Source organism: Gobius niger (genome assembly GCF_951799975.1).
Source record: "Gobius niger genome assembly, chromosome: 1".
In the NCBI taxonomy this organism is placed as follows: domain Eukaryota; kingdom Metazoa; phylum Chordata; class Actinopteri; order Gobiiformes; family Gobiidae; genus Gobius; species Gobius niger.
Genome location: NC_136852.1, coordinates 46,096,995 through 46,116,249, shown reverse-complemented (window position 1 = coordinate 46,116,249; position 19,255 = coordinate 46,096,995). Strand labels below are relative to the sequence as shown.

The 19,255-nt window shown below is 40.6% G+C and overlaps 2 protein-coding genes across 3 annotated transcripts in view; one reads left to right on the top strand and one right to left on the bottom strand.

The window, feature by feature from the left end:
* Window positions 1–5,731: 5,731 nt before the first annotated feature.
* Window positions 5,732–16,127, bottom strand: LOC306971841 (mothers against decapentaplegic homolog 2). 2 transcript variants are annotated; one of them, XM_079568267.1, is made up of 12 exons: window positions 15,982–16,127; window positions 13,344–13,472; window positions 12,948–13,211; window positions 10,512–10,601; window positions 10,237–10,430; window positions 9,641–9,775; window positions 9,429–9,503; window positions 9,051–9,104; window positions 7,848–8,060; window positions 7,587–7,724; window positions 7,082–7,226; window positions 5,732–6,001 (listed from the first exon to the last, which is right to left on the bottom strand). In XM_079568267.1, exons 3-12 carry the CDS (start codon window positions 13,178–13,180, stop codon window positions 5,878–5,880), a joined length of 1,401 nt encoding a protein of 466 aa, XP_079424393.1. In that variant the 5' UTR covers window positions 13,181–13,211; window positions 13,344–13,472; window positions 15,982–16,127; the 3' UTR covers window positions 5,732–5,877. The 2 variants fall into 2 exon arrangements, with proteins under 2 accessions (XP_079424393.1, XP_079424394.1); XM_079568268.1 differs by having other exon boundaries at window positions 9,441–9,503.
* lrp13 (low-density lipoprotein receptor related-protein 13) overlaps window positions 14,630–19,255 on the top strand; it is a gene marked incomplete at its 5' end in the record, with an annotated part of 20,724 nt that continues 16,098 nt past the window's right edge. The window contains 4 exons of the mRNA XM_079572555.1: window positions 14,630–14,648; window positions 17,298–17,462; window positions 18,675–18,890; window positions 19,026–19,232. Of these exons, the coding sequence (XP_079428681.1) occupies window positions 14,630–14,648; window positions 17,298–17,462; window positions 18,675–18,890; window positions 19,026–19,232 (607 nt within the window). The remainder of the gene's footprint in view (window positions 14,649–17,297; window positions 17,463–18,674; window positions 18,891–19,025; window positions 19,233–19,255) is intronic.

Below are 19,255 nucleotides of genomic sequence, written 5' to 3'. Positions count from 1 at the left end.
CTCTGGCCTGCTCCAACCTCACCCGATGAAAATCAAACTGACCTAACCAACCCGAAAGAAATTAGTCTCAATTTGCCAACCTGAACCTGCATGCATTAAAAAGCCGCCTCATGAGCGGATATCGGGGTCGACTCGCACATCGCTATACCCCCAGTTCAGATAAGTGGTATTTTAATGAGTGAATCTTGCTCAAACAAGAGCAGGTGGTGCTATGGCGGCCCTGAGTTTAAACAGGTGACCAGCTCGTGTGGTACAACCTATGACAGAGGAGAAGCCTGTGGGAAACTCAAGCAACACAGTCCAGTCAACATTATTTGAAAACCTTCTCGACTAAAGGACTAACAGATGCAATATGATTGACTTTATACTTTATACAGAATCAGGTCTAGGCATCATCAATTGGCCAGAGTAGCCGTGGAGCGTAAATGAGTTCCTAGCCAAAATATAAATCCACCGTAATCGCTGTGTGGCCAGTGGGTGAGCGTCAATGTCAAGCCCCGAATAGAAACAATGTAATACTAGACCCCGCCCACAGGAGGCGACGTTCGCCTGCCCGCCCGATATCTGACCTCACTAGGTGCACTTTGAGTACAATCACTAGTGCCATTATTATAGGTAAACAACATTTACATCAAAATAGGAGCGCGGGGACATGTCGAAACAGCCACGTAATGACAAGAATGGCAGAGATTAAGCTAGGTATACAAGTCTTTGTTGTACATATTGTATTTTATAGACAGAACAAGTACAATACGAATATTAACACTCGAATGTCCCTGTGTGCAGACCAGGCACATCCATCTTACTATGTGATATATTAAACCATGGAAGCAGAAGTGGTCTTACTCCCATGTTTGAAAAAGCCAATAGTCTCCACAAAAAAACCCGCTCAAGTTAAGCACCAAGATGCTTCGAAGAGGTCACAGGTGTTCTTCAATAAAAATAATAATAATATCAATAATAAAAAGGAGATGAATGTACTCGTTGCCATCTTTTGAACAAGCCTATAAGATCCTGAAATGCATCGAAGGACGAGATAATGTGAAGAGGTTTGGGTACAATGTTCTGTGCACTTTAAAGGAGAAGAAAAAAGGTTTACTTCTGATGTTGTAGTTTTCCTTCAAATTAAAATCAGAATTAAAAGATGACGTAAAAGGTGCTTTGTGTAAAATTATGTGGCATTAATTGTCCAAACTTTTTGTAGATCAGTTTGTATTATATTTTAAATAAACATAAAAACAGGTAACGGAAGCTATTTTTGAAGCCAGAGATCTTTAATAAATAGTCTATGCTTATCTTAACTTTAATACTACAAACAGACAGAAATAAATTTTCCCCAATTTTTTCAAATCAAAATTTGCCCAATTTTCCCCCATGTTTTCCCAATTTTTAACCAACTTTCTAAAATTTTCACCAATTTTCCCCCCAATTTCTTCTCAATTTTTCCCTCCATTTATTTACAAATCTTTTACAAATTTTTCACAAATATTCTCCCACTTGTTTTTCCGAATTTCCCTCACATTTACCCTCACTTTCAATATCGTAAATTTGCATACATCTTCCAAACAGCAATTTTGATATTATCTTGCAGAAGATATGCTGACCTCAAACTTGAAATTGGATAACAAATTTCAATTTACTTTTTATTGTAAGGCAAAAATACTAATTCTTTTTCTATTTGGAGTCAAAATGAGTCATTCATTTGAGTAATTGAAATTAGCACTTTTACAGTTGCGCTATAAATGGATGCCTGAGGGTTAAATAAAAAAAATGTAAAAAGATTATAATATTGATGCCATTGTCATTTTGCACGAAGCACCTTTAAGGAGGAATGGAATAATGCTAGTTGGAGAGCAGTAGCCTGAAGGATGTTATCAGCTTAGGTTTGTTGCCAGTGGTTGGATTTTGAAGTATGTGCGTGAGGTAACTGAGAGAATACTCCTCTTCTTCTTTACAGCTTTGGTTAACAGCAAAGTTACAATGCTGACTGCAAGCAATGTCGTGAAACTTCTACAATCCGTAACTTCTCCTTTAAAATCCACAAGGTTTCTTTGGGAAAAAAAAAAAAAAAACAAAGCAGAGGGAGGCTACACACACAGAGAGAAAACAGGGCAGTGATATCGTCGTTAAAACCGAGACAAAAATCATGTGAAATGAATCGAACTGAACCCATCCGGCGAAATGAGGAATGGTCCGTGCCCTCCGCTTTGAGAAACAGCTGTGGTCTTTTTTAAAATATTACTTTTAATAATAAAAAGTGAATGACAAAGTATTTAAGTATATTTATATATAAAAATACATGAGAATACAAAAAGTAGCAAAAAACAATGGGGATAGAGGCTAAGAACAAGATGAAATCGTAGATAACCTTCAATATCTTTGTAACCCCCCAGTGTCGTCGAAAAAGAGAAAAAATACTCCTACCAAACAACAGCTGATCGTTCTGGTCCCTGCCCAGTGCATCCTAAAGCCAGGCTCGACTCGAACCCTCGCGTCCTCAAAAACCGGGCTTCCTCAAATAAATCAGGGATGCAAAAATCAACTAAACTAGAAGGTCACGCGACTAGTGCCATATAATGACAGAGTTTACTCACAACTGCAGCCAGGCTGAGTTTCAACGCTTCGTTTCACTTGAAAGTTTTTTTTTTTTTTGATTTTCGTCAGCTAACATTCCTATTTGTCCGTTTAAGCTGCGTGTCCTACAACGACACACTTTGAAAACCTTTCGACAGGCTGCGTTCACGCGACGTGACATTCGAAAGAGGTCCGTAGGGTTGATACCGAGGAGGGCGGGCAAAGAGATTCTGCGATTCTAGGATTTGAAGGTTTATGACATCTTTGTAATTGCTGGGTTCATCCACAAGAAAAACCTGGCTAAAGTGGAACGTCTCCCGTGTCAGTACAAAAGAACTCGAAGCCACAATGTATAGTAAAATCACTTATGTCTTATATCTGATCAAGTTTTTACACTTAATTTTGTTTTGCTAGCTTGGCCTGAAAAACAAAAACATGGCAGCTTAATGTGTAAAAGTTGTGATTTTCCTAATTTAGTTCCATTTCAGCCACGGCTCAGTCCTAATTTAGTCTTTTTTTTAACCATTTTTGTCCTATACACCAGTAGTTCCCAACCTCTAATGTCTCTCGTACCCCTTGAGTGGTTCATTTATACTTTGAGTACCCCATACCTCGAGGATCTTGCCAATATTATTACAAAGTGACCAACTTAACTAATCTTAACTCTGAATTTAATAGTGTGTTGTGTTCAAAATGACGCTAAAATGCTCTCAAAATCAAACCTTTTACTGAAAAACATAATTAAAATTAATTTTCCTCTAAAATTCAAACAAATTCAATGAAATTCACTAACACTTAAGCCCGCGTGTTCCATGTGTAGGTACAGGGAACAAGAAAGTAATTACACATGTACGTACAGGTAATTACACATTCCAGTGCAAGGCTTAATAAAGGAGTACAAAGTGTAACAACTGTATACGATGTGTAATAAAGGTGTACTAGAAGTAAAAAAAAAAAAAAAAAAAGTGTACTAGGTGTTATAAAGGTGTAATAAAGGTGTACAAAGTGTAGTTGCAGGTGTTTTGTCCCTCATAATGATGTGCCAGGGCAGACTAGTTTCATAAATTGGGGAAAATGAGCGGCTGAAGGCTGTAATCTAAAGCAGTGTTCCCCAACCAGGGGTACTTGAGCACTTAGCAGAGGATACTTGGACATAGGGGTACTTGGACATGGGGGTACTTGGACATAGGGGTACTTGGACATGGGGGTACTTGGACATAGGGGTACTTGGACATGGGGGTACTTGGACATGGGGGTACTTGAGCACTTAGCAGGGGGTACTTGGACCTGGGGGTACTTGGACCTGGGGATACTTGGACCTGGGGAGTACTTGAGCACTTAGCAGAGGATACTTGGACCTGGGGGTACTTGAGCACTTTGCATAGGGGTACTTGACATGGGGGTACTTGAGCACTTAGCAGAGGATACTTGGACCTGGGGGTACTTGAGCACTTCGCATGGGGTACTTGGACATGGGGGTACTTGAGCACTTAGCCGGAGGAATTATACTAGATTAAAAGAGAAAGTGAAACAATTTCAATTTTATTTTCAAAGGAAAGTTAGCATTAATTGTGTTTTTCAGTTAAAAGGTTTGATTTTGAGAGTATTTTAGCATAATTTTGAAGGCAGCACACTATTAAATACTGAATTACATTAGTTTAGTTGGTCACTTTGTAAAAATAATGACAAGATCCTTGAGGAAAGGGGTACACAGAGTATAAATGAACCACTCAAGGGGCACGTGAGACAAAAATAAGGTTCTTGCAATGTGCAACCATTACTGATCAAGTCAATAACTGTCTTGAGTATTGCGATATTCTACAAATCCACCCCTTTAAAAATGGTCATAATAATACTAAATTAATGCTAAACAAGGCGTGAATGCAAATAAACTAGGAAGACCATGACAAACTGAACTTTTGCTCATTTTTAAGTGACCATTTGTTTTTGTTTTAGGCCGTGTTTGCAAAAAATGTGTTAGATGGAGGACCTCGGTGATATTATATTGCGCAGCTTTAATTAAATTGAACGTTTGTGGATTTTCTATAAAAGGTCCGTGCCCTCAGTCTAGAATTCAACATCAAATTCTCAAACGTGAACGCAACCTATCGAAACGGAAAGCCGTATTGGCAAAAAAAATAAACTAGGAGTCCTCGAGTCCCACAACCGAATTTCATATAAACATCGTTGTGGCGATCCTCTCAAAAAGGCCACCAAAGGCAATCATCGTCAAGCTAATTCCCTCACACAAAAATATGGGGTAAAGTTCATAAAAAAAATAAAAATAAACTAAACTAAACTGAAAAAGCTAGAATAACAATGGTTAAGTTGGGCAAATAACATCAATTTCAAGCTTGCTTTTTTTTTTTTTTTGTAACTCGTACAAGCAATCTTCAATACTGAGAAACTATTCACAAATATTTTTGGTATTCCCCCTACTTTTCAGGACTAGAAACGAATATACACTTTATCTGTACCACAAATAGAGATAATATCAGGGACTATTTTAGGAGTTGGGGGTGCATTTTAACAAGGTGCAAGACGTAAAGGGGTTAAGAAAGTGCCAAATTGTAAAATGTTTGTGTTCTTTTGTTCGAGTGAGTGCAAAAGCGTAGATTTTTTTATTTGAAATTTTGATAAAAGAGGGGTGTGGAGCCAAGCCACAAATACTAATCATGTACTTGTTTTTTTTTTATAGAAATCCTGGGTTGACGGAGTAGTTTCCAATGAAAGGACTCGCAGGTTAAAGAGATAGTGTAGTATTTTGTTTTTGATGCTTTGGGATTGGCAGCTTAGTCCACACAGTAAATAATAAATGGCATAGTTCACGTTTGGAGGAAGCAGACTGGAGCCGTCACATTATCCATTGTTTCGTTGGCTTCGAATTCCTCTTGGTTCACTCCTACTTCAGTCCTTGAGAAACATGCTTAGGGCTGGGCATTGTTAACGCTACCAGTACGTTACTCGAAAAAAAAATGTTTGGGCTATTTTTCTACTTAGAAAGCTTCAGGTTTGAGTAATTTTGGCATATTAACCCCAAAATCCGAAACTATGATAATTTTTTAACAATATTTATTTGTTTCAAATATAATTCTCAACTCCCATTCTCCTTATTTTGCTAAGTTTACGTAGAACTGCTCCCGTCCGTTTGAAAAAGATGCTCATTCATTATACTGTGGGGGCAATAAAGGATCGATCCCAAAGTGTGTAATCAGACCATAAAGCTACAAAACACTGTACTGTCCCTTTAAGAGGTGTTAAAATCTTTGTAACGGGCTTTGTTTTTGGGTGATCCACAGCTGTTTAGGACATGCTGGAGCAGCGGGCGGAGGGAGAGCCCATCTGTGTCAGAACCTTGTCCAGCCACTGCAGCGGCCCGTTCAAGTGCAGCTCGATCCAGCAGGGGGTGCTCGTCACCGTCTGCCGCCTGTGGGACACGAGGTGAAGAATTAAAGCGGGGTTATGTTTTACCTTTTGTGGTCATTTCACCGTTCACACACATCTTAATCTATATTTTCCATTATAACTTATTTTGTTGCTTAGAACAACCCTCTCCCCTCATCGATACAAGAGCAAAAAATGAATGCAACACTGGATCATTGGACATTGCAGAAGCTCATTAAAGGGTCACCGGAGAGAGTTGTGGAGACCATCGCGACTGCCAGTCTCTGCAATATTTCCACACCTCGTACTGATTACACGTATACAAAAGGCCTATCCCACCGGCCTAGAGATTTGTTAGAGACTCAAGTTGCCACTGGTCACGCAGAAGTCTCTGAGACGTCCCCTGGAGAAAACGAACAGGTGCGATTTCAGCAAAGACTCTACATGGTCTCCGAGAGGTGTCCGTGGTCTCAAGCAGCTGTGACAACATCTCAAACACTATTTGTTGTCCTCAGCCTGTGAGACGTTTCTGTGACATCCCTGCAATGTCTCTGAGACCTGTCGGATATGACTCTTTGAGTTCTCCTTAGTATTCGACAGCTCTCCGAGACATTGCAGGGACGTCACAAAAACGTCTTACAGGTTGAGGATAACAAATAGTAGTCACAACACAACTGCTTGAGACCCCGTAGACCTCTCGGGAGACCACATGGAGACTTATTCAAGTCTCCAACCAGTCTCCACCGAAATCGAACCTGTCCATTTTCACCAAGATTACCTGGAGACTCGCCTTATCTCCAGGGGATGTCTCGGAGACATCTCCATGACCAGTAGCAACCAGAGTCTCCATTTAGTCTCCAGGCCGGTAAGATAGACCCTAAAGCTAAATTTTAGAGTGAGTGACCTTTAATCTGTAGCGAAGATTTTTTTTTTCTTTTTTTTGGTCAGGCCGTGTTTGTCGACACAAAGCTTTTACAACTTCCAGATTCACGCGAAAGACTTACCTTTTTTCTTCTTCACTGAAATAGGAGATAGAACATTGCAGACTAAAATCCAAAATGATGAAAACATTACAACAAGTTTTCTGCTGAGATGGTCTACATTTATCCACGGCCTCACTCACCTGTATTCTGCGCCCCAGCCTTTGACGAAGCTCATGCGGATGGTGCACATCCGGGTCAGCTGATACACCGCCTCGAAGCCCTGGTTCACCGATTGAGCCAAAAGAGCTGCAAACTCCTGGTTGTTGAAGATTTTCAAATTACAGCCTGCAAAAGAAACACGATAGATACCAAATTATTAATGTGTTGTTACTTTCCAAGTTCAAGCAATACTTCACCATGGTCGGATTACGGTTTTCAGTTGTTTGTTGTGATTATAAATTGCACGAAATATTAACTATATAGATTTCAGAAGCAGCATTGTGTGATTTATGTGTAATCTATCTTTTGTCGGTTATTTTAAAATAGAAATTGTGGCCTGATTGAAAGTGGGTCAGTGGTCCCGTTCGAAAAGTATAATCCTCTATTAGCAAAGTGAACCAAAGAATCGGGACAATCCAAAACACAGAACACTGAAATTAATCACTAAATCCATCACTAAAGTTTGAAACTGAAACATCCGGTTACCTGGAGGTATTTTGCACACGGTCGCCGGATGCCAACCGTACCGCTGGTTGCAGTTTGGACTTTGGACAAAGATGGCGCTATCACTCAGGCACTCTGCAAACACCTCTCCTCCGATGTAGTAAAGCCTAACGCCTCTTCCTGTGTGACAAATGAAATTCATCTCCCATTAATGTAATGAGAGCCATGTTCTTCACTTCAAAAGGACAACTGAAGTCGCATTAATTGTCTTTGCGTAGCCTTTTTTTGAATCAAACGTTTCACCTATGTGTCTGCGGGTCATCTCCACGGTGGCGTTCCTGTTGACGTTGGACAGCAGCCCGAGGCAGAAGCGCTCGGAGTTGGAGGGGTCCGTGAAGCCGTCTACCGTCAGAGAGGGCTGCGAGGCGTGGAAGGTCTCCCCCACACGCTGGTTCAGCTCGTAGTACGCTATCGAGCACCAGAACGCCGGCTCCGAGTAGGTCACCGGCTGGAGGTCTGGGGGGATACCAATATGAACAGACTTTGTATTAAACATTCCAAAGTTGTGCATGGAATCATCTTAGGTAGCTTAGTTTATAAAGTTGTTTTTGTTTTCTTGGCTGAAGTAAAGGTGAGTCTCAGTCAGAGGTAGTAATCAGTTACATTTATTCACGTACTTAACTTTTTGAAGTAGCTGTAGTTTTGTAAGCAGTTTTTTCGTACAGTACTTTTTACTTCAAATTGAGTAATATTAAAATTAAGCATCTGTATTCTTACTTGAGTAAAAAGCACGGCTGAGTAAATCTTCAACCGACAAATCTTTGCATTTAATTACGTTTGTAATTTATTTCTTCATATAGATTTGTTTTTTATGGTTATTTTCTTCCATTTTTGGTTTTGGATCTCACAATGAAACATGACACAGACTTTTACGCTCAAACAGTTACTCCGTCCTGAAGTCAAAGCACTTTTTTACTCTTACTTAATAATAATGCATCGGTTTTATATAGCGCTTTTCTGGACACTCAAAGACGCTTTACATTGCACTATTCGTTCACTCCATACTCGGTGGTGGCAAGCTACTATTGTAGCCACAGCTGCCCTGGGGTAGACTGACCGAAGCGAGGCAACCAGTCTGCACCATCGGCCCCTCCGACCACCACCAACCACTCACTCACTCACTACATTCGCTAGGCTTCCTGGTGTTACTAAACGGTCTCCCATCCAAGTACCGACCAGGCCCTTCCCTGCTTAGCTTCCAAGGTCTGACAGGATTGGGCATCGCAAAGGCGGTATGGCCACTACTTGAGAAAATATCTGGGACTTTGAGCATGAACTAGTCAGAAGGAGTGTTGTGATTGATTAAAGATGATTAAAAGGTCGATTAACACATTTAAAAGGTCGATTAACACACTTTTTAACACACTCTTGCCTTTTCACATAAAAAATGAGCTTTGTTTGAGGTCATCGTGTTTGTTTGGTCACTCATAAATAAGTATTTCTTACCCATGCTATGGTTGACAGGGGAAAGAGTGCTTGGGGACAGTTCAGCTGGAGAACCTGAAAGAGAAGAATGTATTCAGTGTTTGGCTACAGAATTCAAATTCAATAATACACACACACATCTTGAACAAAGGGGTTTATAGACTGTTCAAAATGTCACACGGTTTAGCAACATTAAATTAATTAGAAATATATTATAATAAGCGTGTAAAGGCAACAGCTTGAAGTTTCCTCCAAGACACTGAAATAAGGGAGTGCAAAACGTGGAAAGATTGAGGACATTGAAGCACAAAGGAGGAGAATATAAGTCTGTTGTGATTTCACTCAGCTCAGAAGGATGAGGGAAAAGGTGCAGAGAAAGCAGGAGCTAGTCTAGGATACCTGTGTCCATACTTTGATTCATCTGTTGATCACTGGCCTCTCCATCCTCGCTGATGTATCCCGGCGGAGGTGTTTCTGTGCAAAAGAAAATATAAATCAAGCCGCGTCTTCTTTACAGCTTAATTTTGACAGTATGAAAAAAGATATATATTGCTTTATTTTAAAAGGTGAAGCCAAGTATTTTCCGTCCAGCCTTTAGTGCAAGTACTGACCTGGTATGTAGTTGCTGGGAGGTTCGATTCCTGCGGGGAAGTTTGTGTTTTCGGGGATGGAGTGAGTGTAGTCGTCCAGAGGGGGCAGTTCAGTCATGATCTCTGAGTGTCGAGGCACCAGAACAGCAGGCAGCACTGCAGAAAGTATGAAATAAAAATAAAGGTAAGGCAAAAACAAGGACCACCGTGAGCTACTGTATCACCACTTTACAGCCACAGACGGCACTGTGGACTTGGGCTGATTGTGAGTGCTTCACAGAAGGGAAAATGTTAAAAACAACATATCTGAGAATAAAACATTCACAATCTAAGGCAACGCAGAGTCAGTAGGATTAGAATGCTTTCCTAACCAGACACATTTTAGGTGCTTTTTCAAGGCATCCAGGGAGCTGCTTCTCTACATCATGATAATCAGTTATTACATTTCAGGCATTTTATGGTGTTGTCAGAAAAAAATCACTCAAACGGCAGAGGCGCAAGGCAGGATAAAACGATCTACCTCAGCCCCTTGAGGTTAGGTTACAGCAGCAGCTCTAACTCGGTTAATCGTGATCAGTGTATACGCTCATGTGCGTGCAGCTGCTGTGTGCGCTCACCTGGGGTCTCCACCCTCTGGTAGTGGTAGGGGTTGATGCACACCTCGTCCTTCTTCAGGTGGAAAGAGAACTCGCAGGCCTCGATGGCGCGCAGCTCGTGGTGGCTGTGCAGGTCGGGCCATCGCCACAGACGGCTGTAGATCACATGAGGGGGGGACTTTCTGTGGGACACCTGCAGACGCCCGTCCAGAGACCTGAATGGAGCGGAGACGGGGATGGGTTAGATCAAGAGGTTGAATGACCTGCAACTTGAACCAGTCGGGATGTTCAGTCACCTGGTTTGGTCGGGGTAGTTGTACAGCCCAGAGGTGTCCCACTGCTCTATCGTATTGGGAGTGCTCAGGCCCCATATTTCAGAGCAATTACTGTCAACAGAGAAACAGATCATAAAAAAGAGCCATTAAAAACTGCTTTCAGTCAATAGAGGCCAATAGTGGTCAAGAATTCAGTCAGAACAGCAAAGGGCAGCACTACAATGTCAAGTACTTGGACCAAACACTGTGACACAAATATATTACTTTTAGTTAGAGTTATAATTATAAATAAGATAAATTTGTGGTTGATTTGTTCCTTTTGGAAACGGGCCTGTGGTTTTTTGTTTAAATGTAAATTAAGTGATGCCTCTGACAGATCAACAGACCCAGTAAGTCAGGGATCATTTATTCATTTATTTCAGAAAAAGGGGTAAAAGGCACAAGAAAACAAATCCTGAATAATATGTTGAATGTTCAAAGGTTAAAAAACGCATGGTTCGTAAAACAATTGTGATGTATCGTAGGTTATTTTTCTGCGGTACCCAGTATCGTCAAATCATTGTTATTGTATTGAGCCATGCATCGTGTATCGTATCGAATCGAGGGTACCCAGAGGTTCAAACCCCCAATCTACATGACCAAACATAATCCATTCTAATGGATTTGTTGCTACTTTTGAGTAGAATTATTACATTCAACACCATTAGAGCATAACATGAAACATGATAGCGAAAAAGCAGCTGGAAAAAGCACAAAGTCTGTTCCATCCAGGAACGGACTTCTTTCTGACCTCTGACAAGAAATTCATTCAAAGGAACCAAAATCTTTACAATTTTAACCCTGGCCAGGTTGTATACCTGTTGCTGTTGTTGCTACCTCACAAGAGCAACTTCACTATTGTGAAACTGCAAAATAAACAAACTTAATGCCAACAATGTCAACAATGCTCCAAATGTAGTGCAACAAGCAGCACCTGATAAAATATTGTCCACATAAAGACATTAATGCTTGTATTTTACTCCATTTATTGGGTGAAACTTGCACATATGGCATTTATAGTGGCATTTACAAATTAAACAACATATAGAGGGCAGACCACATTAAAACACACCTTTATGCTTGAATTGTCCAAATGACTGGAGAGAAAATGTGCCCTGACTTGTAATCACTTGTGAGGAAACCACTTGTACGTTGAAAGCCATAATTATGCATTTAGAAATAATTAAACCCGTCTCCTTTTTAGACATAATTATTCTGATGGGCACTTCTGATGCAACAACAGGCAAACCAGCCTTCTACAGACGCATGGACAGAGTGTTCTTTAACACAAATGTCTCCATTCAGCAGTAAATTAATCGAGGCCAGACTGAAAACTGATAAGGAGGACATCAATCTCACCCTCCAAACTGCGCTTTGCACAGACTACAAGCAAACAGCAAGTTCACTCAAATAGGAATAAAAACAAGATTTAATGAGATGTCAAAAATGCAACGTACCAAGCGCTTTTCTTTGACAACATTGTCCAAAACAAGTGAAATGTATAATTACCTTTGCTGATCACATTGAAAACTGGTTGTAATGATCTGCTCGCTATGCTGGGTACATGTCATTTTGTGATAATTAGACATCTGCTTTAATAGTGTGGGCTGACAGACACATGTAGGGCTTTTCACAGCACAGCTCAGCTCGACCTCTAATCCCCTCCGAAATTAACGGTATTTTCCTTTTTGTTGTGATTACGGACTATTGAGAACCTGAAAATAAGCTGCACCAACTATGTAAAGATTTAGTTTTTACATATATAGGCCGCACATATAGAAGCTACAGCTGTCCACGACCACACAAAAATAATTCTATATTTTTTTTAAACCCGCTTGTGTTCACTGTTCAGTCAGAATAATGACTCCTCCTGGGAGGGTGGCCATGTTTAGTGCAGCCCTCCTTGGCCTCGGGAGGTTCGGCGTGTCCCTTCATAATATTTCAGTGGTGAGAGTAGTTCTTGTGTTATTGTTTTTGTTGGATACAAAAAGAACCGCGTGAGATCTCCATTGCTCCACGCGCACAAGTTTATGTTTGGATTTGAAGCCGTTATTGCGTCTTTCATTAGAAAGAGCTGAGTGTTTTTGGCGCATTGTTATTGATCACACAGTATCCAGTATGACTGTAAAAATGCATAAATAAGCCGCATCGTTGTAAATGCCGCAAGGTTCAAAGTGTGTGAAAAAAGTAGCGGCTTATGTTTTAGTACAAGCGGTGAAAGTTGTTTTATCTCGCTAGAAGCGCAAAGCACATGGGTCGGCAAATTCTTGAATCTGAAAATTTCCCTCCAAATAATGACATCTAGACGCAGCAACCACTGTTGTGAATTTGAAGAGAACCAATTCTTAATGACCTGAGTTTTAACCAGGACTTTATCAGTTAACCCGCACTATAGCACTGAAATGCCTGTGTTTTTACCTGGGGATGGTGATACACTTGGTGTTACAGTTCTGCGTCGCGATGGCCTTCTCCAGTTCGTCCAGCTGCCCCGTCTTCTTCAGTTTCTTCACCAAGATCTTCACGGCTTTCTCGCACCATTTATCCTCCTGCCCGTTCTGGTCGCCGCCCCCCGCTCCGCCCGGGCTGCCAGACTTCTTCCACCCCAGCAGCCTCTTCACGACTGGAGGGGTGAACGGCAGGATGGAGGACATGTCTCTGCAGCGGATGTCCAAGTCTCGAGCCCTGGTTTGAGGAGAAAAGAAAATGTGATTATTATATTATCTGGACTATATGTGCGCGTTATTACTGAAAACTAAGATTTGGCACATATTTGAGAAAAGACTAGAATAGTAAAGTAATACACGAATCACATACCAAGACAAAGTCAGGTGAAAGAGGAGTGACGTTAGAAGATGCTCTGGGCCCTTGCTTTCAGGGGCCCCTGTGCTGCTCAGCGCCTCACAGTGTGGAAGCCAGGGTTAGCAGGACGGACTCTGTGGATACCTGAGGAGAGAGATTAACAGATTAAACGCAAAACAAGCACAGTGTGGCATCTGATCCATTATCAAAACAAGAAAACACTGATCCCAGTAACACAGCTTTTTCAGCTATGCAGAGCTGTAATAGTGATAAGAGCGGCGTTCTGGAGTAACCTCTGTGTACAAATGTTATGTGAATTTACTTCAAACTGTAGTGCTTCCGGTCACAAATCTGAAAGAAAAATCTAATTCTGAGAGCAATTTCAGATATTTTCCAAAATCTGGATATACATTCACTATGATCACATAATCCTATCAATGTTTTCAGTATCAAAATGAAACGTTGAAGTTTGTCATTTGTCTCCTTTAGTTTGAAAATGCTGCTGTCACTTTACGTTATTTTGAGGTTACTGGCCAGCAGAGGTGGGGAGAGTGGCAAAAATAGTTACTCAAGAGAAATGTTAATTTGAAATGATTTTACTTAAGTACAAATAAAAAGTAGTGACCCAAACAATTACTCAAGCAAAAAAGTACTTGGATAGAATGTTACTTGAGTACCGAGTGACTAACAGAGCAAAAAAGTCTGATTTACTTTCAACTTCGCCATAAAAGAAAAGACAATTCCAGAAATGGCATGAAAACACTGAGAAACTAAATAATGCTAAAGAACAAGGTAAATGAGATGAGTTTTAACATTTACATTTTCCACTGATATATTTACTCACAGTGGAAAAGGTAACATTTATTTTTATTCAAGTAAGAGTCCAGTTCAGTATGATTTAACTCAAGTAGAAGTAAGAAGTACCAAATGATAAAACTACTCTAAAGAAGTAAAATTTCTTCAAAAAGTTACTCACTGTAACTGTAAATGTAGCCTAGTACTACCCGCCTCTGCTGGCCAGACAACTGAAGAACACAGCATTTAATCACTCACACACGACAAAAACAACAACTTTATGAATTAATCCAAAAGAGGGAGCTCTAAAACTCATCCAGGGACATCATGAAGAAAAACCATAAGCATTTCAGTACATGTTTGTAGAGGTCTAAAGAGCATGTACATTGTATACATAATACCCCACTGTGGCTGTATTTTGAAGAGATTTTACTGTATTACATAAGAGGTTGCAGCATTTGCAGTTTTCAGATTACAACTAAAGGAATGGTGAGTTGCGAGTCATAATGTTGAAGTCCTACTCAGGTTTATCAAAACATTCCACATTTTACTTTTTCTAAGGTTCAATATATTAACAACCTTATCTGGATAATGTTGGTATTTGTTATCATTTGTTATTGTACTTTTCCCCCCCATTATTACTATTAACCGTTGTAATGGTTGCAAAATCGGATACAAAGTTCCCTAAATAGGATAATTAGAGTAATTCTGATTCCAACAGACACAAACAGGCCAGATGCTAGCTACAGTAGCTCAGCATAGCATCATTATTGGCAGATTATTAGCGTGTTGCAAATACAGACAGCCACAACAAAAGAAAGCCAACAGGACTGTGTGCAATCTGGAGCATAGTTTGGTCATTTAGGTGCATTGGAAGCGATTCAAGGAGGGGTCATCGAGTGGCTAGTTCAGCTAAAATGGCGTTAGCAGAGGCTTTCCAAATCCCTGGCGTTTCGTTCGGGGGGCGGGGCTTAACGTTCTACGTCACTCGCTCATTTGTTGACAAAATGTTCACTTATCTTAACCCAAAACAATCTGAAATGCTTTGTTTAGTCTTGTATATACAGTGAAGGGGGTGGCAAGTCAGTTTTTACGTGTTTTCAGTTTAGTACGAGATAAAGCAACTACCTTACCGTTACTCGTCCACACTAACATAAACGATAACCAAATCCCTATCTTGCTTTATAATAACAATTAAGTACTAGCTATTACATACAGACACGTTTTGAGCAGAAATTCATAGACAAATATAAACCTTAAATGTACTATTCATTTCCTGTGATTTGACCATCCTAAACCAAAACATTAAATGGCACCGTTGATGTCTTTTTAGATCAAGAGGCAGAAGTTTATTTATAAAATTTATCTCGAACAAGCGAAAGCCACTCCTTTGCATCAACACATTGTCCATGTAGTTGTTTGATGGAAAACAGCTATTATCAAAACAGGTTGTCATCATTATGTTCAGAATCACGACGACGTCCTCGGTTACGTACGCCCACTCGAAGCGAAACGCCTGGGTTTTAGCGAGCCCCGTGTTAGCTTCAGCTTGTTATCAAAATCCTTTTGTTGTGATCCACGAAAAAACCTCCAGCGCGCATTAGTCCAGTCGGGCTGCCTCTACAAGCATCGTCAGCCTGTCTGCTCACGTCAGGACACAACTTAACAGAAAGTGTGCAGTAATCAGTGGTGACTTTGTGAGTATGACGGGTTGATTTGCAAGGAGTTTTGAGATTTAAAGTGCATAAACGAGCTAGCATCTCGGGCTTGCAAACTGGCTCTCGCTGGCTAACGATGCTAACATGCACAACAACATCATTAAAAGTCAAGAAAAAGATGAATGCGTTGCAATATTTACCCAAGTTACGAAGTCATAAACTCATCCTTTTCACAGAAACGATGCAGACAGTTCCATAAAACCCATAAAAGTGGATAAATTGCTTTGAATCACGGCTAATTTTTGACAAGGCTCTTCTGAAGTTGCTACAGGAGCTAGTTAGCGATAGGTTTGGTAGACCGGAACAACACAACAAACGTGCTGCCTACGTAGGACCTCTTAACTCCTCCTACACTTCAAAATGAAATATCTATTTTCTTTCTGAACTTTTCATGGCCTCACTGCAAATGATGTGCTGATGAAATAATATTATTAAACGTGGAAGACATTTTAACGTGTTAAAAATAATAATAACTGGGGATTACATTGAATACATGAGGAAAAAACGAAAAAAAAAAAAAAAACATACAATATACATGCATACATTGAACATCTAGTGTGATGAGCTCGAAGTAGAGTTGCTGCTCCTCCACGATTCGAGGAGACGCCTAATCCAGGATGACCTGGGACACGCTGGAGGGACTTTCAGCTGGCCTGTCCCTGAGGAGGAGCTGGAATAAGTAGTGTCATGGGTGAAGGAAGTGTACCTAATTAAAGGCACACTGCATAACATTTTGGACTATAGTGTTGCCATTAGTGCAAAACATGCTCCTATTGACCAGCTCGACACAGAAAAATACTATTACTGCAGGGAATAATCAAAGAATGGATTTGGATGAGGACCTAACCTGTTTTAATCTCAAATTCTACTGCCTTTAGTCACATCTCCATGGAGACGAGCTGGAGACGTACCCACTCCTGGTAAAGTTACAGTCATGTCTTAGGAGAGCTGAGCCGCTCACAGCAAAAACACATGTTTGTTTGTGTATTTATGAGGTATTTTTCAATGAGGAAATGATCTATCATAAAATAGATACTAGTATTTCAATTATATTTATAAGTAAAATTCTACACGGTGTGCCTTTAAACAACTGGCTCTGCATCACATAATAAGTGGAAGAAAATAAATGAAATTTGTATTTATCTAAAAAGCTTGAGCCCTCCTGGTTCACTGTTGGCTGGACAAACTAACAAGGCACTTAGGCCCCTCCCACTTGTGTCACTCAATCAGCCTGCATTGGAGTCACCTGTTAAATCCCTGCAGCTCCTTTTGTTTCATTTTATTTTTTATTTCTAGCTATGACATTCGTTTATTTAATTTGTTTGATCTTGTTACAGCTATTGGGGCTGTTTCATGGTGAGGCAAGAGGATAAAACCTCATCTTTCTACTTTTAACTGTCTTATTGATGCACAAAGTATGGTCTTCACATTTTTAACACGCTTTGTTTTGGTAAAGGCTACACGGTTGTTTCTGCTGGGACGGCTCCATTGAAGTGTGGCAGAGCGTCTAAAGCTTGTAGCGATGGTTCGCAGTGTGTCCCGTACAGCCATGTGTGTGATGGGGAAACCGACTGCAAAGACCGGTCTGATGAAGAAAACTGTGACTCAGAATGCACTGAAGGTAAAGGACTTTTTCAAAACTTGGCACAATATTTAGGTATGTGGAGATTTCTAAAATGGAGTTGCCGTTTTTGTCCCCAATATCTGTGACCGGGTTTTGCCCAGATCATTTTTAAAGCGGGACAGCAAATGGCCTTTTTGGCTGGAATTAGATGGCCTACGTGACTAGTACGGCACTAGTCACGTAGTCAGGATAATTGTCTTCAGTCTCGTGTGGAAATGGAGAGTATCTGTCTTCATTTACTCACGCAGTAGCAAATTCAAAATTTAATTTCTAACTTCAATATGCAAGAATTTAATAAGCACCTTTCAAATACTGTGGACACTGTGGAGAAGGAGGTGGACATGAAGAGTGTCTTGTTGTCGTTTGCTGCTCAAAGTTTTGTGATCTTTCAAACTCCCCCACATTTTTTGTCACTACTGCTAATGCACATGTGGAAGAGATAAACCTTAGTGCCAACACCATTCAGTTACTCAGCTCCACTTTTGTTGCTCGTTTTTCCCCACTTTCTGTCCACTATCATTAGTTTTGTTTACTCTGCCCACTGACACAACTGAAAATAGCCTAATTAAACCAAACTCCAGAGCCAAAATATAAAATTATGTTTCAACACGTACAACCAATGGAAATATGTTAAATCAATCATTGATGAAAGAATCTTGAATATTTAAAAAGTTCTGGTCATTTCTCTTTTTGGGTCACACTTGCCTCCATTCGTTTCAATGGAATGGGCGGGACTAAAGATAGAGGCTGATTTTGAACTAGAAACCGCTGTAACTTTCTTCATACTGAACATATACACACACATTTCCTTGCATATTGTAGGGGGTTGCTACATCTTTCCACCTAAACTATTTACTTGCCTTTCTATTGAGTTTGAAAATGTTATCCACATACCTACAATGTTGTATTTGAAAACGATGTGAACATATCTCACCTATTTAGTATGTTTTAAAGTTGATAAAGGAGTCTACATGCCATTATCATAAAAACAAAACAAAAATCACCCAAATAATCAACACTTGGTGCGTCTTGCCACAAACCTATATACGTTTATTTATTTATTTTTAAAGGGCTTGGACGCACTAAGCAACATTTTATGACAAAAATAAGATGAACAAAGCGCTGTCCCTTGTCTCAGCTGGAGGAGGGATGTCAAAATGAATGGCGATATTTTTTTTCCATGGCGTAAACCACAATTGCTCTGTCCAGCCCAGTTCCAGTGCAGCCACGGGAGTAAGTGCATAGACAAAGCGCAAGTGTGCGACGGAGAGGCCCAGTGTCGGGACCGGTCCGATGAGCTGCACTGCACGAGCGCGAGCGACGGCTGCGTTCACCACTGCGACAACAAGACCCGCTGCCTCCCTGCCAACTTCCTGTGCGATGGAGAGAGGGACTGCCTGGACGGGACAGACGAGGCTGCATGTGGTAATGTTCAAGACCATTTCTAATCGTAACTCCTATCACTTTCAATTCAGTTTGTTTCATTGTCAACTCTGCCACATGTTTAGACCTATGCATTTTTTTCATGGGTTGTCTTCCCATTTGTCACCTTTTTTCCAGAGGACAAAGTGGGAGACCCTGTGGATAAGAATACTTTAACGCCTTCCGCTCACCCCTCTGCCTCGTCTGCTCCACTGAGGTGCTCTTTTTCCTCCAAACCATGTAAGGACAACTCCCGGTGTGTCTCCTATGACCACTTCTGTGATGGAGAGGTGGACTGCAAGGATCAATCAGACGAGGACGACTGCCAGACTGACTGTTCGAAAGGTAAAGATGGTGCTTTTCCATTT

What these genes read in the sequence shown, in the direction of transcription:
- LOC306971841 (XM_079568267.1), bottom strand. Translation starts at nt 13,180, where the DNA reads ATGTCCTCCATCCTGCCGTTCACCCCTCCAGTCGTGAAGAGGCTGCTG. An exon ending in GAATCAAAGTATGGACACAG is followed by an intron (nt 9,105 to 9,428) that starts GTATCCTAGACT and finishes CTTCTCTTTCAG; the next exon opens with GTTCTCCAGCTGAACTGTCC. An exon ending in CCCTGTCAACCATAGCATGG is followed by an intron (nt 8,061 to 9,050) that starts GTAAGAAATACT and finishes GTATCCCCCCAG; the next exon opens with ACCTCCAGCCGGTGACCTAC.